The sequence below is a fragment of the Rhinopithecus roxellana genome, chromosome 12 (genome assembly GCF_007565055.1).
Source record: "Rhinopithecus roxellana isolate Shanxi Qingling chromosome 12, ASM756505v1, whole genome shotgun sequence".
Classification (NCBI taxonomy): Eukaryota; Metazoa; Chordata; class Mammalia; order Primates; family Cercopithecidae; genus Rhinopithecus; species Rhinopithecus roxellana.
In genome coordinates, this window is record NC_044560.1 from 120,839,098 (window position 1) to 120,859,043 (window position 19,946).

The 19,946-nt window shown below is 45.4% G+C and overlaps 1 protein-coding gene across 4 annotated transcripts; it reads left to right on the forward strand.

The window, feature by feature from the left end:
• Positions 1-6,373: 6,373 nt before the first annotated feature.
• On the forward strand, positions 6,374-18,112 carry ZNF776 (zinc finger protein 776). Of its 4 annotated transcripts, none has more exons than XR_004060394.1 (4): positions 6,374-6,652; positions 10,981-11,107; positions 13,291-15,674; positions 16,850-16,976. XR_004060394.1 is itself a non-coding variant. In XM_030942283.1 (4 exons), the coding sequence occupies exons 1-4, from the start codon at positions 6,620-6,622 to the stop codon at positions 17,027-17,029; spliced, it is 429 nt and encodes a 142-aa protein (XP_030798143.1). In that variant the 5' UTR covers positions 6,374-6,619; the 3' UTR covers positions 17,030-18,112. The 4 variants fall into 4 exon arrangements, 2 of the variants coding, with proteins under 2 accessions (XP_030798143.1, XP_010385284.1); XR_004060395.1 differs by having other exon boundaries at positions 13,291-15,564; XM_030942283.1 differs by having other exon boundaries at positions 13,291-13,379; positions 16,850-18,112.
• Positions 18,113-19,946: the final 1,834 nt, after the last annotated feature.

A 19,946-nucleotide genomic window follows, 5' to 3' on the forward strand; every position in this document is an offset into this window, starting at 1 on the left:
GAAATTTTAGAGTTATAATGATATTTTAATGACGTAAAGGCAACTAGGGGTCATCTATTCTAGTTGCACCAGTTTGGGAGTCTTATTTTTTTCTGGTACCAGTCAGGACAATCTCTGTCCTAACCACAGAATACAAGACAGCCACAGTGAAGAATCCTCACTGCTCCTTCCTCAACTCGACACCAGACACTGAAGCCTAACCCACTCCAAACCACGAAAGATGACGATTCTGGGTTTCCTGGACTGGAGTGGCATCAGCAGCCTCAAAATACTATGCCAGCACTACCTGTTCCTGGTTTTCAATCCATGGGACACCTGAGAGAAGGCAGGTGGACAAGACACATCCACAAGTGCCTCCAAGAAATTTTCCATGACTTTGGAGGTGAAAACTTGCAGGGACCAACAGAACAGTAGCCTGGCCAGATCCCCACATCAGCTAGCCAGCCATGGAGCTTGAATAAAATAAAATGCGCCGGGCGCGGTGGCTCAAGCCTGTAATCCCAGCACTTTGGGAGGCCTGAGACGGGCGAATGACAAGGTCAGGAGATCGAGACCATCCTGGCTAACCTGGTGAAACCCCGTCTCTACTAAAAAATACAAAAAACTAGCTGGGCGAGGTGGCGGGCGCCTGTAGTCCCAGCTACTCGGGAGGCTGAGGCAGGAGAATGGCGTGAACCCGAAAGCCGGAGCTTGCAGTGAGCTGAGATCTGGCCACTGCACTCCAGTTTGGGCGACAGAGCAAGACTCCGTCTCAAAGAAAATAAAAATAAAAATAAAAAAATAAAATGCAAAGCAGTCTAAAAACAGGCGTGTTTAGTTCTACTACATGTGGACATAAGGAGATGTTAGATTGTCTGGGATGATGGGTTTTTTGGTTTGTTGGTTTGTTTTAGAGACAAAGTCTCACTCTGTCTCACAGGCCAAAATGGAGTGACATGATCATAACTCACTGTAGTCTTGACCTTACGGGATCAAGCTGTCCTCCTGCCTCAGCCTCCCATGTAGCTGGGACTACAAATGTGCACCACTACAGCCTGATAATTTATTTTTACTTTTATTTTTTTGGAAGAGACAGGGTCTCAACATCGTGACAAGGGCGGTCTCGATCTCTTGGCCTCCCAGTGTTTTGGGATTACACCTGTGAGCCATCATGCCTGCCAGGTTTATGTGTGGGGGTTGGAGTTACTTTCTTTTTCTTTAGAGAGATTGAGTCTTGTTATGTTACCCAGGCTGCACTTGAACCCTTAGGCTCAGGTGATCCCCATACCTCAGTCTTCCGAGCAGCTGTTATGACAGGCACATGCCAACATGGCCAGCATGTCTGAGAAATAGTCAACTGAGAAAACAAAACTGCGTATCTGTAGGCAAAGTCTAACCATATTGTATTGTATTGTACTGTATTGTGTTTTTTTGAGATGGAGTCTCACTCTGTCACCCAGGCTGGAGTGCAGTGGTGCGATCTCAGCTCACTGCAACCTCCGCCTCCCGAGTTTAATCAATTATCTTGTCTCAGCCTCCCGAGTAGCTGGGACTACAGGTGCATACCACCATGCCTGGCAATTTTTTTGTATTTTTAGTAGAGATGGGGTTTCACCATGTTAGCCAGGATGGTCTCGATCTCCTGACCTTGTGATCCACCTGCCTCAGGCTCCCAAAGTGCTGGGATTACAGGCATGAGTCACCGTGCCCAGCTATTTTTTTTTTATTATTATTATTTTTTGAGATGAGGTCTTGCTCTGTCATCCAGGCTGGCGTTCAGTGACACAATCTCGGCTCACTGCAACCTCTGCCTCCTGGATTCAAGCAATTCTCCTGCCTCAGCCTCCTGAGTAGCTGGGATTACAGGCACCTGCCACCACACCCCGCTAATTTTTGTATTTTTAGTAGAGATGGGGTTGTACCATGTTGGCCAGGCTGGTCTCAAACTCCTGACCTCAAGTAATCTACTTGCCATGGCCTCCCAAAGTGCTGGGATTATAGGCATGAGCCACTGCACCCGGCCTAGTTTATTTTTGATGCAAGGTTTTTTTTGGTGCCTCTTTGCCAGCCAGAAACTTCTGTGGCTGAGGGGGCTTCTGCTCATTTGTTCCTGTTGCCTCACTTTGACCCACGGCTACTGGGCTGGTCTGTCCCTGCTGCCACTTCCTGTTGCATGGGGTGGTTGCCTGGCACCAGCGGAGGATAGGAGGGCTCCTGCATTACAGCTTCTTTTGCACCCACTGTTCGGCAAGTCCCAGGTTCTTGTCCCATGTTGAAGAAGAATGAGGTTACCTGGACAACTGAAGGATGAGAAGTGTGGAGAAGAGTTTTTATTGAATGATGAAACAGCTCTCAGCAGAAAGTGAACCCCAAGTGGGTGGCCCCTACCTGAAGTAGACCTCCCCACTTGAAGGCAGGCAGTTCCCCAGTGTGGCAGAGTCCTGGACTTGTATGGGTTCAGAATGGGGGAGTGTATGCTGATTGGTTTGTGAGTATGCAAAAAAGGTTAAAACAAAGTCACCACTCAGAGGTGGGCGCAACAGTGTAAATAACCAATTAGGGAAGGTTAGGCATATGTAAAATAGGTGAAGGGTGGGGAACAGAGGCAAGTGTGCTAGACAGGAAGAAAGGTTCTCAATCTGGTCCATGGATTTATCCTGGATTGTAGCTAGGCTTTAAACTGTCTATGGCTTGAAGGTCTGGTTTCACCAGGAATCTGCCCCTGTCTGCCTAGGATTTGTCTACCTGGTGCTACTATCATTTTCACTAAGATTAACAACTTGTATAGAACTATAGTGGAACACACAACACAGAATAACAAACATATGTGCAGACAAAAGTATTATAGTGCAAACCTTGGCTTCTCTGTTTATGTTTACATTTCTGCCTACCTTAAATATCTGCTTTATTGTTTCCATCCACACTGGTATTGCCCAATACTCTCAAGAATGAAGACGAATCTCGTTTTAGAGACAAAACTATCAGAGTGATCATCCTAATCATGTACTGATCTTAATTCTATCTCTCCTTAGATATCACTACTAAAAGTTTTATCAAGATTTAATTTTTTAAATTTTATTTATTTATTTATTTTATTTATTTTTACCATCCACTAATGTTGCAACAGCTCTATTTCTTTTTTTCTTTTTCTTTTCTTTCTTTCTTTTTTTTTTTTTTTGAAACAGGTTTTGCCCTTGCTGCCTAGGTTGGAGTGCAATGACGCTATCTTGGCTCACTGCAACCTCCGCCTCCTGGGTTCAAGCAATTCTCCTACCTCAGCCTCCTGAGTAACTGGGATCACAGGTGTGCGCCACCATGCCTGGCTAATTTTTGTATTTTTGGTAGAGACAGGGTTTCACCATGTTGGCCAAGCTGGTCTCAAACTCCTGACCTCGTGATCCACCCGTCTCAGCCTCTCAAAGTGTTGGGATTACAGGCATAAGCCACAATGCCTGGCCTTCTTTCCTTTTTAGAGACAGGGTCTGGTTCTGGTACCCAGGTTGGAGCACTGTGACCCTCTCTCCCTGGGCTCCTAAGCATTGGAATCACAGGCATGAGCCACCGCCCCTGGCCTCAACAGATCTATTTCTGTCTTCACCATTAAATCAAATCACTATGTAATTATTCTATAATTCTAAAAATTTTTTATTTTTATTTTTATGTTTTATTTCTTCTAAAAAAAAAGGAATACATGTGCAGAATGTGCAGGTTTGTTACATAGGTATCTTCTCTTTTGTTGTTGTTGTTTTGTGTTAAGGTGGAGTCTCACTCTATTGCCCAGGCTGGAGTGCAGTGGAGCGATCTCAGCTCACTGCAACCTCCACCTCCCGGGTTCAAGAGATTCTCCTGCCTCAGCCTCTAGCTGGGATGACAAGTGCACGCTATCACGCCCGGCTAATTTTTGGTTTTGTTTTGCTTTGTTTTTGAGATGGAGTCTCACTCTTTCACCCAGGCTGGAGTACAGTGGTGCAATCTCGGCTCACTGCAACCTCTGCCTCCCAGGTTCAAGTGATTCTCCTGCCTCAACCTCCCAAGTAGCTGAGACTACAGGCATGCACCAGCATGCCTAGCTAATTTTTGTATTTTTAGTAGAGACGAGTTTCACTATGTTGGCCAGGCTGATCTTGAACTCCTGACTTTGTGATCCACCCGCTTCAACGTCCCAAAGTGATAGGTTTTTTTGCTTTTTTTTTTTTTGAGACGGAGTCTCACTCTGTCGCCCAGGCTGGAGTGCAGTGGCTGGATCTCAGCTCACTGCAAGCTCCACCTCCGGGGTTTATGCCATTCTCCTGCCTCAGCCTCCTGAGTAGCTGGGACTACAGGCACCCGCCACCTTGCCCGGCTAGTTTTTTGTATTTTTTAGTAGAGACGGGGTTTCACCGTGTTAGCCAGGATGGTCTCGATCTCCTGACCCGCCCATCTCAGCCTTCCAAAGTGCTGGAATTACAGGCTTGAGCCACCGCACCCAGCCAGTGATAGGTTTACAAGAATTTTTGTATTTTTAGTAGACACAGGGTTTCTCCCTGTTGGCCAGGCTGGTCTCAAACTCTTGACCTCAAATGATCCACCCACCTCAGCCTCTCAAAGTGCTGAGATTATAGACATAAGCCACCATGCCAGGTCTTTTTTTTTTTTTCTTTTTTTTTTTTTTGAGATGGAGTTTTGCTCTTGTTGCCCAGGCTGAGTGCTATGGCATGATCTCAGCTCACTGCAGCCTCCCGAGTAGCTGGGATTACAGGCATGCACCACCATACCTGGCTAATTTTGTATTTTAGTCAAGACAGGGTTTCTCCATATTGGTCAGGCTGGTCTCGAACTCCCGACCTCAGGTGATCCACTCACTTTGGCCTCCCAAAGTGCTGAGATTACAGGTGTGAGCCACCACACCTGGCCATTTTTTTTAATTATTATTATTTTTTTTTACTATTTTTTTTTTTTTGAGACAGAGTCTCTGTCTTCCAGGCTGGAATACAGTGGCAGTATCTTGCCTCAACTGCAACCTTCATCTCCCAGGTTCAAGTGATTCTGCTGCCTCAGCTGGGATTACAGGTGCTGTTACCACACCTACCTAATTTTTGGATTTTTAGTAGAGGTGGGGTTTCACCATGTTGGCCAGGCTGGTCTCAAACTCCTGACCTCAAGGGATCCTCCCACCTTAGCCTACCAAAGTGCTAGGATTGCAGTCCTGAGCCACTACACCTGGCCAACATAATCATTCTTAAAAGAGTTTTGGAATTTATATTTTACAACTGTATTCCTAACATAACGTTAATTCATTATGCAAAACACTCCTTGCAATGGAAACAGAAATAAAGAATAGCCACTTCCCAGCAATAACATGAACTCCTGGATTTAAGACACAACCAATATCAACAGGTGGAGAGCATCTTCTGCATACGTGCTCCACCTTTGAAAACTGCAGCCATTTATCACTACCAAATAGCATTTCTTTCATTGGTCTTCTTGTAAGATTGATAAATCTTAGATAAATTAATCCAGAATTAACTGAATGTAAGTTAGAATCTCAAACAAGAGATACTAAGTAGCTAAAAGTGTTGCTCAATGTACTGGATACTATGATTGATTTTATAGGCTGGAGAGTTGTTTTCTGTGGAATCACAGACAGAGATTCAGCATGTATTCCTACTTTAGGCAACACAACATTTCTCCATCTTTCTTCTCTTGTCCTATCTGGATTGGTTCTCTCTTGTCCCTGACAGACTGAGAAACTGACTCTAATACCTCAGAGTTCATTCATGTGAATTTATAACACAATAATGTTTATCAGCCTCTGCTCCCAGTGCAGGGATTTTGCGACTGAAAGACTGTTCAAAACATTATGATAATTTGGATTTTTAGTCTTTGGGGGCATCCTAAATAATAAGTTTAGCATCGAAGAGCTCAAGTTCCCCAAAATCTAAAATAAGATTTTTTCAAATACTTGAGTGATCAATTACAGACACTAATCCCCAAAAATCTCAATACGGGTTCTAAGGCTAGGTGAGACTATCCTCTACCCCAGAAGGACGCGCGCTTTAAGGACAGACCGCTGAGGTGGAGCTGGGCCTTTCCTGCAAGTAAGTGAACATGATGGTAGGGTATACCTGACAGCATAGTTTGACAGGGGACATAGACTTTCAAGGAGAGAATAGACATGAAATAGACACATGCGGAAGTATAGTCAAATTGAGGGAAGATGGCACTTAAGCCAGAGTGGTGCTTATTCACCGCTCTGTGCAATCAAGAGCCTCTGAGAAGCGCCTTCTTTACCGCCCGGGAATCGTCTTGGAACCTGAGGAAACTACATAACCCAGAAATCTCTGCGTCGAATGACAGCGCGTCAGAGCCAATGAATGCTCAAAATGCGTTTCCGCGGAAACAACATAAAGGTGGGACTTCCAGCATCCTCTACTAGCGGCCATTTTGATTGGTGTTGGATGTATTTTCCCGTGAGAGACCGCGGAGCGCTGGGGCATGTAGAAGGTGGAGAGGAGACGTTGTCCCGACTGCACAGAGGCTGCTCTGCAGTTCCTTAAAGGCGCTACGTGTGACCCGCGCCAAGGCCGGGATCGGGACCATCGTGCCCGGGTACCTGCCCTGCTCGCCCTCTGCTTTCAACCCGCCTTCCCCACCCAGTCGGATGGCGGCGGCCGCGCTGAGGCCCACGGCTCAGGTAACTGTGGCGTCTTCCGTGCCTTCAGGTCACCTCATGTTTACCTAAGTCCAAAAGCAGAGAGGAAGCGGCGCCTGCCCAAGGCTCTACAGCCTGAACCCAGCGTCGGGACACAGGCGCTCGCGTGATGGGCCCCGTTTTTAACACCCGCGGGATGCGCTGAGGAGAGCGACAGGCACAGGGACCGGTGCAGGCAAAGGCCTGAAGATGAACTGGGCCGAGAGGGTCGGAACCTAGGGTCCACAGGCACCTGTCGGGAGCAAAGTGTGAGGCAGAGCTCCTCCTGGAAGAGCAGGCTGGGGACTGTGTATTCACCCTGAGAACGCTAGAAGCCATGGACAGCTTCCAACAAAGGAAGGGCAAGATAAAAGTCCAGGCTTTAAAGGTTCCCCAAAGTCCAGCCAAAAAAAAGAACACAGAGGCCGGGCGCGGTGGCTCACGCCTGTAGTCCAAGCACTTTGGGAGGCCGAGGCGGGCGGATCACGAGATCAGGAGATCGAGACCATCCTGGCTAATACGGTGAAACCCCGTCTCTACTGAAAACACAAAAAATTAGCCTGGCATGGTGGCGGACGCCTGTAGTCCCAGCTACTCGGGAGGCTGAGGCAGGAGAATGGCGTAAACCCGGGAGGCGGAGCTTGCAGTGAGCCGAGATCGTGCCACTGCACTCCAGCCTGGGCGACAGAGGGAGACTCCGTCTCAAAAAAAAAAAAAAAAAAAAAAAATAGGGGATGACTTTCGGGCCCTGGGAGGTTGAATTCTTGTTCAACCTCTATAGATCACATAGGTGCTAAGAGATGACATTTTGTACTGAGGCGCTCGGTTCAGCCAACCAACCCGCGTTTACCTGGTTACAGGGCCAAGAAAGGGTTCAGGGAGGCCAGAGCTTATCAAATCTCATCAGGGACACATTCTTGTAGCTTGTACCTCTCCTCACGGGAATTCCTGGCTGCAGAAGCACTTGCAGAACCTCCACAGGGAAGCGGAGGGTGTTATTCCCTCACTGGCCCTAACTCCTATCCACATACTCTTTAGACTGGGATGTCCTGGGACTCTTAGGTACCTTTTTTTTTTCTTTTTTTTTTCTTTTTTTTTTTTTTAGTTTTTTGATCTGGGAACCCTGGAGGAACCTTAAACCCGGGATCCTAAGTCTGTGACACAGGATATATGGTGGTGTTCCCATTTCTGTCAACCAGTATAAACATACTTGGGAGGTTAACCCAGGAGTTAGTACCAGGATGTGAAATGCTTAGAGGTGAAACTGACCAGAGGGAAGAGGTGTTGTTGCCACAATTTCATCTGGCTGTAGTCTCCTCTGGCTTTACAGTGAACAGACTGTGGGGTTGAGAGAGGAGGAAATAAGATGAGAGTTGAGGCTTTTGCCATAATCCAAGTGAGGATTAACAGACTAAGATTCATGGCTAAGGAGATGTGGCTGGATTCAAAGTTTATATTTTGTAACAAGCATCTAGGTTTCCTAATACGCAAAGAAAGGGCATGAAGAGAGCAACCAGGAGCGCAAGGTTTTTGGTCTTAGCAGCTGTAGCTGTGGAAGCTGCATCAGCTGAGGTGAGCATGTTGGTAGTAAACATAATTAGAATATTATGCAGATATCAAGATGACTGTTTTGGCCATATGAAAAGTCAGAGACGGATAAGTGTGGCATCCAATGGACATGCAGGTTGGGATATCCGGGAAGGGACTGACACTGGAGACATCTAATATATGGTAGCTAATGTGTATGCTATAGTGAGTGAGCCATGGGTCACATTAAGGAGAGCACACTTCAGATTCTGGTGGTAAATCTTTTAGGGGACCAGAAAGCAGTGGTTGAAAGATGAGGACTGCATCTGTTGCTTCGGTCCCTGGGTAATGTTATTGGGCTTCCTAAACGCTGGAGAGGTAGGTAAGTGACCGTGATGGTAGGGTATACCTGTCAGCATGATTTGACAGGGGACATAGACTTTCAAGGAGAGAATAGACATGACATAGATACATGCAGAAGTATAGTCAAATTGAGGGAAGATGACACTTAGGCCACAGTGGTGCTTATTCACCACTCTGCAATCAAGATTTGAGATGACTTTGGTAGTGTGTAGGGGGTTTCATTACGCGTGCTGAATATGCTCAGGGAGAAATGTGGTCATCTGTGACAGTAGGTCCTCGGCCTTAAATGGATTAAAAACAAGACCTTTTTTTTTTTTTTTTTTTTGTGAGAGGAAGTCTTGCTCTGTCACCCGGGCTGGTGTATAGTGGCGCAATCTCAGCTCACTACAACTTCCACCTCCCAGGTTCAAGTGATTCTCCTGCCTCAGCCTCCTGGTAGCTGAGAATACAGGCGCGTGCCACCATGTCCCGCTAATTTTTTTTTGTATTTTTAGTAGAGACAGGATTTCACCATATTGGCCAGGCTGGTCTCAAACTCCTGACCTCATGATCCACCCGCCTTGGCCTCCCAAAGTGCTAGGATTACAGGAGTGAGCCACCGTGCCTGTCCAGGACTGTTTTTTTGTTGTTGTTGTTTTTTGTTTTTTGTTTTTTTGAGATGAAGTCTCGCTCTTGTTCCCCAAGCTGGAGTGCAGTGACACGATCTCGGCTCACTGAACATCCGCCTCCTGGGCTCAAGCGATTCTCCTGCCTCCTGAGTAGCTGGGATTACAGGTGCATACCACCATACCCAGCTAATTTTTTGTGTTTTAAGTGGAGACGGCGTTTCACCGTGTTGGCCAGGCTGGTCTCGAATTCATGACCTCAGGTGATCCACCCACTTCAGCCTCCCAAAGTGCTAGGATTACAGGCGTGAGCCAGCACGCCCAGCCAGGACTGGTCTTTAAATGGCAATGGTATTAGGTGAATGGAAGTTGGTCCATGTTGCTGAAGGGTAAGCCATTGCAGCACAGAAGTGGAATAAGACCACGGATATCTGAAGTTACATGTGGTTTTGTGTGGCTGTGGAGTAATGCAAGGAGGCATTCATAGAATTATTAGGGATTACCACTGCTAATGGGAACAGTGGTCATTTTGTGTTATTATTGGATCCTGTTTGAATATGTGAAGCATACTTGATGCTGTCAGCCATATTGTGGTATAAAGCCAAAAGTGGAGGCCCAGTGTGATGTGCCACCTTGACATCTAGTGATATTGGTATGACCTGAAATGACCTGAGAGCCAATTCCCTTCCCACTAGGCTCTTTTAGATAATAATCAACATGGCCTAATAATCCTCTTATTAGGGAGACCAGGCAGAATTCCTGGTTCTTATACTTTGTAGTGAGTTTCAATTTTATACTTACCCACAGTGTTACTCAAACAAGCCAGTTGCATCCTCCCAGGGGATTCAGGGGTCATCACACCCTCTTCATTTTAAAAGCTTGCATACCATAATTTCTGGTCGTGCACTCTTACCCATAGTGCAACCCCTGTGTGGTCCTCCATGGTGAGGGATGTCCTTCTCTAGACTTTGAGTGTATTTGATTTGTAAACATATTTATAGCACCTGTCTAGTGTTTGATGTCATGTGTTTGATCATTAATATAACTGTAAGGTGAAAATCCCACCCTTACTGGTAGAAGGAAGAAGAGGATATAAACATACTTTAACTTGTGCGGAGGCAGAGGCCAATGTGGGAGGTAGTTTGGTGGGGGTGGCCATGGGCATGTGTCTGTGCAATCTAAAGAATGATATGTATTTTGGCCTAGCACAGTGGCTCATGCCTGTAATCCCAGCACATTGGGAGGCTGAGGTGGGTGAATCACTTGAGCTTAGGATTTTGAGACCAACCTGGGCAACATGGTGAAACCTTCTCTCTACCAAAAAAAAAAAAAATTATCCGGGCATGGTGACGTGCACCTGTAGTCCCATCTACTCGGGAGGCTAAGGCCAGAGAATTACTCGTGCCCAGGAGACAGAGGTTGCAGCGAGCTGAGATCACATCATTGCACTCCAGCTTGGGCAATGGGAGTGAAACGCTATCTCAAAAAAAAAAAAAAAACAAGAAAAAAAGGAATGTGTATTTAGAGAAGGAGTATGTCTGATAGACGGAGGATGCTTCATTGGGATTTACATGACTTCATCTCTAGCAGGGGCATTGGCTCTCAGAAGGTATGGACTGCTTTATGTCAGCACCAAAACATAGAAACCTATTGGTTCCCCCACTTCTTGTTGCTGATGGCTGTACACCATGGCCATGTGAGCCCATGAGAAGATAGTGACACCAGTGGGCCTAGCTTCTCCTTGTAGTTTAGGACCTTGGGAGGAGGAAGGGCAAAGGTGGATAAGTGGATGAGCATATGGAGTGTTTGTGGTTTCATCTATCGTCATCATGGCAGGGCACTGTGACCTTTGAAGATGTGGCTGTGAACTTTTCCCAGGAGGAATGGAGTCTCCTTAGTGAGGCTCAGAGATGCCTTTATCATGACGTGATGCTGGAGAACCTGGCACTTATATCTTCTCTAGGTAAGGCACTCACACTGTTCTCTGTGACCTCAGCTAGTGTCTGCTCGTCCCCATCTTTTTCCCCATGGCAAGACTGTTTTCTTCACTTCAGGAGCCTGGGCACAGGTTCCTCTCTTAGTTCCCTGGGTAGGTTCTGTGGTAGGTAGGACTGAGGTGTGTGCACCGCCCTCTCTTCTCCTTGAGCAGCCCCAACACCTGCTTTGCTGCAAGCTCCCAGAGATGGAGCTTTACATGCACCATAATGCATCCCACCTTGCTCGCCCTCTGGCTGTTGAGTAATTTTTCCGGATCCGAGACTGGTATGCTCAGGTTCTGCTTCCTTGCTCTAGGTGACATTTATTCATGACTGCCTGTGCTAGGAATTCCTTCCATCATTGATGTTCTCAATACTTACTTGCACCATAGGCTGTTCTTGCAAGACCTTCCTTATAAATTATCTTGTTTGTTTTGTTTTGTTCTGTTTTGTTTTCAGAGACAGTCTTACTCTATCACCCAGGCTGGAGTGCAGTAGTGTGATCATAGCTCACTGTAGCCTCAATCTCCCAGGCTCAAGCAATCCTCCTTCCTCAGCCTCTGGAGTAACTGGGACTAGAGGCTTCTGCCACCACATCCACTAATTTTTGTTTTTATTTTTAATATGAGGTCTGGCTGTATTGCCCAGACTGCTCTCTGACTGCTGACCTCACGTGATGCTCCCACCTCATCCTCCCAAAGTGCCGGGATTACAAGCATGAGCCAGTGTGCCCTGACCATTTTTTGTGTGTGTTTTTTTTTTTTCCAGACAGGGTTTCATTGTCATCCAGGCTGCAATCTACTGATGCAATCATGGCTCACTTCATTCTCAACCTTCTGGGCTCAAGTAATCCTTCCACTTGACTCCTAAGTAGCTGGGACTACAGGAGCATGCCACCCTGCCCAACTAATTTTTGTTCATTTTTTGTTTTGTTTTGTTTTGTTTTTGAGATGGAGTCTTGCTCTGTCACCCAGGCTGGAGTGCAGTGGTGGGGTTTCACCATGTTAGCCAGGATGGTCTCGATCTCCTGACCTCGTGATCCTGCCTGCCTCGGGCTCCCAAGGTGCTGGGATTACAGGCGTGAGCCACCGCACCCGGCCTCGTTTGTTTGTTTTGTAGAGATGGTGTCTCATTATGTTACCCAGGTTGGTCTTGAACTCCTAGGGTCAAGCAGTCCTCCCAGTTTGGCCTCCCCAAGTGCTGGGATTATAGGTATGAGCCACTGCACCTGGCCAAAAATTCTCTTTGTAATATTTAGTTTTCTTTCCTATGGGCTATGATGTGCTGATTTTTTCTGAACTATTGGCTGTTCTTTTCTCTTGTCTTTCTCTTATTCTTTATGTCATCCATTTCCCATGTAAATTCCATGTGTATCTTTGCAGTGGGACTGAGAGTTCTCAGTGATGGAGAAGTTGCAGCTAAACCCAGACTCATGATGGGCCCAGAGGGAGGCCACCTCTAAGGAGTAACACCCTTATATAACATTAGGGATTTAGGAAAGTCATACTAGAAGCTCTCTGATTTCACAAGTATTTACCTAGCAACATGACTAGCTATATGCTGTTTCTGTCTTCCCCATTCTTGAGAGTTTCAGACTTCACCGTTCTATACCCTGTCACTTCTACTCTGATGCCAGCCCAGGACTAATCTTCACATCTCTGGATCCCACCTGTCACCCATTTTTCTCACATTTCCATCTGCAGCGGACTCCAGTACTGGCATATCAGTTTTGTATTAGGAAGTGTGTACACATTGCTAAGCCATACCTGACCAACAGCTGCTTTGTTGTACTCATATTTTCATGTGACACACAAACAGGTATATCTAACAGAGGTATTACTCCATGGAAATAATTGCAGAAACAGAATGTTGCCTTTAAGTTGAAAATAAGTCTTCCAATTACTGGGTTAGAATGGTTACAGAATGGAGGGGGCCACATGATGTGAAGGAGCCAACAATACATGCACTACAGGAAGTAGAGGCAGGGTCTACAATTCCTTCCTGTGAAAACATCTAAAGGACCTTCATAAAGCATGTGGATGTTATATAAAAGGATGTGTGTAGGCCCAAGTAAATATAAGTACAATAAAGCAGCCATTGATCAGGTATGGCTTAGTAATACTTCCCTTCAGAAGTACCTTGCATTTTACCAGCATTTTATTTCTTTTAGGTTGTTGGTATGGGGCAAAAGACGAGACACCTTCTAAGCAGACCCTTTCTATACAACAAGAGTCCCCACTCAGGACACATTGGACAAGTGTATGTACCAAGAAGGTCCACCTCTGGGGAATGTGTGGCCCTCTCCTGGGAGATATCTTACACCAGGGAACACAACACAATCAGAAATTGAATGGGTTTGGGGCATGTGAAAAAACACTGGATGACGATGCAAACCATCATCAAGACCAGAAGCAGCACGTTGGAGAGAAATCGTATAGAAGCAATGCCAAGGGAACATCGTTTGTAAAGAACTATAAATTCCATGTGTCACATGAGCCATTTATCTTTCATGAGGTTGGGAAAGACTTTTTGTCCAGCTTGAGATTACTCCAACAAGAGGACACTTACGCTTCAGGGAAGTCAAACTTTGAAATTAAGCATGGGATACCCCTTCAGGGTGGAAAAACTCATTACATCTGTGGAGCGTCCACAATACCCTTCAGCAACAAACACTCACTTGTCCTTCACCAGAGACTTCTCCCTAGAGAAGGACCTTATGTATGCAGTGATTCTGGGAAATTCACTAGCAAAAGTTTCAATAATCACCAGGGAGTTCACACTGGAAAAAGACCTTATCAGTGTGGACAATGTGATGAATCATTTTGGTATAAGGCCCATCTCACTGAACACCAGAGAGTTCACACTGGAGAAAGACCTTATGAGTGTGGAGAATGTGATAAATCTTTTAGTCATAAGCACAGTCTTGTTGACCATCAGCGAGTTCACACTGGAGAAAGACCTTATGAATGTAATGAATGTAGGAAATCTTTTAGCCATAAGCGCAGCCTTGTTCACCACCAGCGAGTTCACACTGGAGAAAGACCTTATCAGTGTGGAGAATGTGGGAAATCATTTAATCACAAGTGCAACCTCATTCAGCATCAGCGAGTTCACACTGGAGAAAGGCCTTTTGAGTGTACGGCATGTGGGAAGTTATTTAGGAGCAACTCCCACCTAAAGGAACACCAGAGAGTTCACACTGGAGAAAGACCCTATGAGTGTAAAGAATGTAGGAAGTCATTTAGGTACAAGTCACACCTCACTGAACACCAGAGAGTTCACACCGGAGAAAGGCCATACGAGTGTAGAGAATGTGGGAAATGTTTTCATCAAAAGGGCAGTCTCATTCAACATCAGCAGATCCACTCTGGAGAAAGGCCACATGAGTGTGGAGAATGTGGGAAATGTTTCCATCAAAAGGGCAGTCTCATTCGACATCAGCAAATTCACTCTGGAGAAAGGCCACATGAGTGTGGAGAATGTGGAAAGTGTTTTCGTCAGAAGGGAAACCTCATTAAACATCAGCGAGTTCACACAGGAGAAAGACATCCTGAATGTTGAAAATCTGGCAAATCTGTTGGTTAAAAGGACACCCTCATTCAACATTCGTGAGATCACACTGGAAAGCACTTATGAGTGTGGAGAATGTGCAAAATCATCTAACCAAAAGGTTGACCTCATTCAACAATAGCAAGATCACATTGGGGAAAGGCTTTGTGAGTGTAGAGAATGTATGAAATCCTGTACATAGAAGTTTTGCCTCACTAAATACCAGAGGGGTCACACTGGAGAAAGACCCTATAGTTATGGGGAATTTGGGAAATTACTTAACAAGAAGTCCCACCTCACTGAACACTACTGAGTTCACAGTTGAGAAAGGCCATATGACTGTAAGGAATTTGTGAAATTATTTAGCCAGAAAAGCTGCATTACTACTCATCAGAGAATTTACAATGGAGAAAGGCCATATAAATGTATAATAAATGTGAGAAATCATTTCCGTACAGCTCTGCGCTTCATGTTCATAAGAATTCACACTGGACAAAGCCTTATGAGAGCAGTGAGTAGAAAATCCTTTGTGGGAAACTCTGGTCTCATTAAACACAGGAGAGTTCATACTAGAGAAAGGCCTCAACAGTGTAGCAAATGTGGAAAGACATTTACCAGAAGCCCTGCAAGTTCACACTAGAGAAAGCCCTTCTCAGTGAAGTAAATTTGGAAAATTGATTAGTCAAACCTCTGTGCTCCTTCAAGATCAGAGTTCACACTGGATCAAGGCTCTATGGTGTGACACATGTGGCACATTCTTTGTCTAAATGTCTAACTTTATTATGCACAGACAAGCTCCTGCTGTGGAAGTGCCTTTTGAGTGCAGAGAATTTGACGAAGGCGTCACTCTTCTTTCATTGGATACCAGAATGTTGACAGGAGAAAAATAACATAGGTGTGTGGGAATATTACTTCTTGTCCAGTGTAACTGTGGGAGAGAGCCCTTATGAGGACACCATCAACCTGTATTGAATGTCATATGTCCAATAGCTGCATAAATTCCAGGTATACTGAAGCTGTATTGCATTTCTCATCCTGCATATGTCCTTGCCAGATTTATTGCATTCTTAGGTCTCTGGCAAAAGCCATTTCACCTCTACCACTTGGCAGGTACCTATAGTGCATCACTCATACACTCCATCATATTCCAGAAAAAAAGTTCAAGTTGTCTCCCATTCAGCAGTGGGATTTTTGAGTAGCCTCTGTACTCATTCCTCTCTCATTTCTCTATGAGGAGTTGGGTCATGGACCTGACTCAGTTTTGGCCTAGAGCAGAAGTGTCCAATCTTTTGGCTTTCCTGGTCCACACTGGAAGAATTGTCTTGTGCCACATATAAAATACGTTGACACTAGTGATAGCTGATGAATTAAATAAAAGAAAATCACACAAAAACCCTCATAATGTTTTAAGAAAGTTTACAAATTTGTGTTGGGCTGCATTCAAAGCTGCCCTGAGATACATGTGGCCCACAAGCTGCGGGTTGAACAAGCTTGGCCTAGAGAATTTTTCTGATTACCTGACAAGATGGGCTATCTTTCCTATGAATCTCATGATTCTCACGATTCTTAAGATGGAATTTTCTAGCCTCTAACTCACCAACCCAAGTACAAGCTGTCTTTCATTGTTCTAGTTTCTGCTATGATGAAGTCCTTATTTAAGCTTCCTTCAATCTTGGGAATTGTATTGACTGTATTGTGTGAATTGTATATTTACTGCATTGTGTGGCTTAGATACAACATGGTTCTGGTACCATGAAGGGATCTGGTACCATGAAAGTTTGTTGGGATTACTAAACTGTGTGACTCTTAGGGGACAGTATGAAGGCAGAATATAGCTCTACATTTGTGGCCTAGTTTGGATGGCTGCCTGAGGCCTCCAAAGAAAGACTTCAGGGCTTTGTGATCTTTATTTTTAGACCAAATATTGCAATATGTGTTTTCATAAATTAACCTGAGTAAGGGACAGTTTTTGTGACACACTTTGGTGCATCTGAGAACAGCACAAAATTATTCTCTTGTTTATAAGGGATATTGCATTGTGCTCAGTACTGGTGAGGGAAATCTCTTCTCAAGTCCTACAGTGCATTCATGTGTCCTGAAGTCCAGAATTCTGTAGGATAGTGTCCTACATTATAAGCCTGGAGGAAGAAATCATAATTCTTTAATTTTTATTTTTTTAGGGACATGATGTCACTCTGAAACTCAGGCTGGAATACACTGGCATGGTCATACCTCACTGCGGCCTCAAACTGCTGGGCTCAAGTGATCCTCCTGCCTCAGCCTCCCGAGTACCTGAGATTAGCCCAGGTAATTTAAGAATTTTTTATAGAGATAGGGTTTTGCTATTTTACCCTGACTGATGTTCAACTTCTGGCCTCAAGTAATCCTCTAGCATACGCCCTTGAAAGCACTAGGATTACAGGTGTGAGCCACCATGCCCAGCCCACAAATAATTTTTTATAGAATTAGCATTTCTAGATAGTGAAGCAGACTGCAACAGAATAGTTGGGATACACTTTTTTAAAAAAGGCATCCACAATGATTCAGTCACTATGTCTGTGATGGACAAGCAGGTATAGAAATTTTCAGGACCTCCATAATTATGAATCCAGTGTAGCTTAGGTCATTGTCAGAGTAAATCTAAAGGTTTTGTGGATTTCTGTAGCCTATCTGGGCTGCTTATCAAAAAGCCATCCCTGAATTAGTAGGAGGAAGAGGATAGGGAGTCCAGTGATGTGACCTTTGCAACCAGCCAGCATTCCAATTAGGTGGAAATGATCTTCCTGGCTCATAAGTATTTGGTATCACACAGGCTAGTTGCCCCCCTTAGGGCATGATGAGAGTTAGTAGAGTCAATGTAGAATCACATAACCTGTTTGTCAAAAATAATGTTAAAAACAGTTCTTTCAAATTATATTTTTAAAGCTGTTATAAGACTGGGTATGGTGACTCATGCCTGTTATCCCAACACCTTGGGAGTCCAAGGTGGGAGTATTGCTTGAGGTAAGGAGTTTGAGACTAGCCTGGGTCCCATAATAAGACCCTGTCTCTTAAAAAATAAATAACTATCTTTCTCTCTGGCCTCTCCATCCTCCAGACAATCACTGAATTACAATATTTGCTTAACAGTAGATTAGTGTCAATTTTCTGGAATGTTATATGACTGATACAACATGTTTCCTCTTTTCATACCTGAGTACTCTCCTGAGTCCTATTTATTTTGATGTTCTTATTTTTTCTTTATTATTATTTTTATTTCACATAGCAGGGATGCATATTTTGACATTCATCAATCATGATATATGCGTAGTTCATTCTTTTTATCTTAGAATTTGACATGCTATGTAAATCACTATAAGAATTCAGCTGCTTATGGATATGTTATTGCTTCTTGTTTTTGTCTGTTAGGAATAAAACTGCTTGTTACACACATTTGAATGCAATTCTTCATATAGATAATACTTCACTTCTCTTGTGTGAATGCCTTGGTGTGCTGTGCCCAACTCACATGGTAGGTGAATGGATACCCCTCTCCCAACCCCAGGCAGCACAGCTCACAGCTCCAGGAGAGACTTCTTCCCTCCACTTGAGGAGAGGAGAGGGAAGAATAAAGACTTTGTCTTGGAACTTGGATACCAGCTCAGCTACAGTAGGATAGGGCACCAGGCTGAGGACCCTATTCTAGGCCCTAGCTCTGAATGACATTTCTAGATATACCCTGGGCTAGAAGAGAACCCACTTCTTTGAAAGGGAGGATCCAGTCCTGGCAGGATCCATCACCTGCTGACTAAAGAGTCATTGGGCCCTGAATAATCAGCAGTAGTACACAGGCAGTACTCACCATGTGCCACTGGTGAGACTCAGACATGCTGGCTTTGGGTGTGACCCACATTCCCAGCTGTGATGGCTTTCAGGAGTGACTCCTGCTTGAGAAAGGGGAAGGGTAAAGAAGACTTTGTCTTACAGCTTAGATACCAGTTTGACCACAGTAGGGTAGAGCACAGTAGGGTAGACCCCAATTAGGGTCCCTAATTTCAGGTCTTGGCTCTTGGATGGCCAGAGGAAAGCCCACTGCCATGAACAGTGTCCCAATCCTGGCAGCACTCACCATAAGCTTACTGACAAGCCCTTGGGCCTTGAATGAACATCAGTGGTAGCCAGGCAGTGTCTCTCGTCATGATTCTCATGAGTCCCACAGTCCTGGACTGGTGAGGACCATGGGGAGAGACACCTCTGCTTGTGAAAACAGGAGGGAAGAGTGAGAAGGACTTTGTCTTATGGCTTGGGTGCCAGTTCCCCTGTAGTAGAACATCAGATAGATTCCTAAGGTTTCCCACTACAGGCTTTGGCTCACAGATGGCTTCTGAATGTGCCTAGGATTGGGAGGGGCTTGCCACTCTGAAGGGAAGGACATAAACCTAGCTGATTTTGCCCGCTGCCGATTGTAGAGTCCTAGGGCCTTGAACAAACACAGGGAGTAGCCAGGAAGTGGTCAGTATGAGTCTTGGACAGCACCCAGTTTTCTGCTGGCTACATGTCTGACCCCACATAGTCCCAGTGGTGGTGGCACAGGGGTACTTGTGTTACTCCTCCCCCAGCTAAAGGCAGCTCAGCACAAAAACTTTGGAAACCTGCCAGCAGGAGACTCCATGACCCCCATGAACACTTGAGCTGGCGGGGAGAGCTGCTTAGAGAAGTGGTAGGGACAGAACCCCAGCCAGTGCAGAGCCTAGAGGATTTGAGGTGGGAGTATCTCTAGTGAAGCACAGCCAGACACGCCCATATTTCGAGGCTTGTTTTGCTTCCCTAATAGACTTTAGCCCTAGGGAAGACAGACCTGATCAGTGCAGGGTATTCTTGCCGATGAGTTGGGGATGGTTGCCCCTGAGCACCCCTTGGTCAGCTGGCCTTTCCCAGGGCTCTAGCTTACCTACACCTGCTTGCAGTGTGACCTCGGATGCCCAGGTGGGGTCCCTTGTGGGGGTGTACATCATAGCTCCTGTGCTGGTGAACTGCAGCAGAGAAATCCCATAGTCATGCAGCAGCTCACCTGCACCTTCCCAAAACTGCGACCTCCCTGAGACACTTTGCCTGCACGCATTCACCTATGGCCACCCCTGACATTGCTTTGCCAGCGTACGTGCACGCGAGTGGACCTTTGTCTTCTCTTTTCCACCAGCATGTGTGTGCATGTGCACCCTGTCATGCTACAGCTGCCAGTGTAAGCACACCTCATCCCCTTGACTTCTCGCACACCACCATTGCTGTCAGAGCATT

What these genes read in the sequence shown, in the direction of transcription:
- ZNF776 (XM_010386982.2), top strand. Translation starts at nt 6,620, where the DNA reads ATGGCGGCGGCCGCGCTGAGGCCCACGGCTCAG. An exon ending in CGCTGAGGCCCACGGCTCAG is followed by an intron (nt 6,653 to 10,980) that starts GTAACTGTGGCG and finishes TCATCATGGCAG; the next exon opens with GGCACTGTGACCTTTGAAGA. An exon ending in GGCACTTATATCTTCTCTAG is followed by an intron (nt 11,108 to 13,290) that starts GTAAGGCACTCA and finishes TATTTCTTTTAG; the next exon opens with GTTGTTGGTATGGGGCAAAA.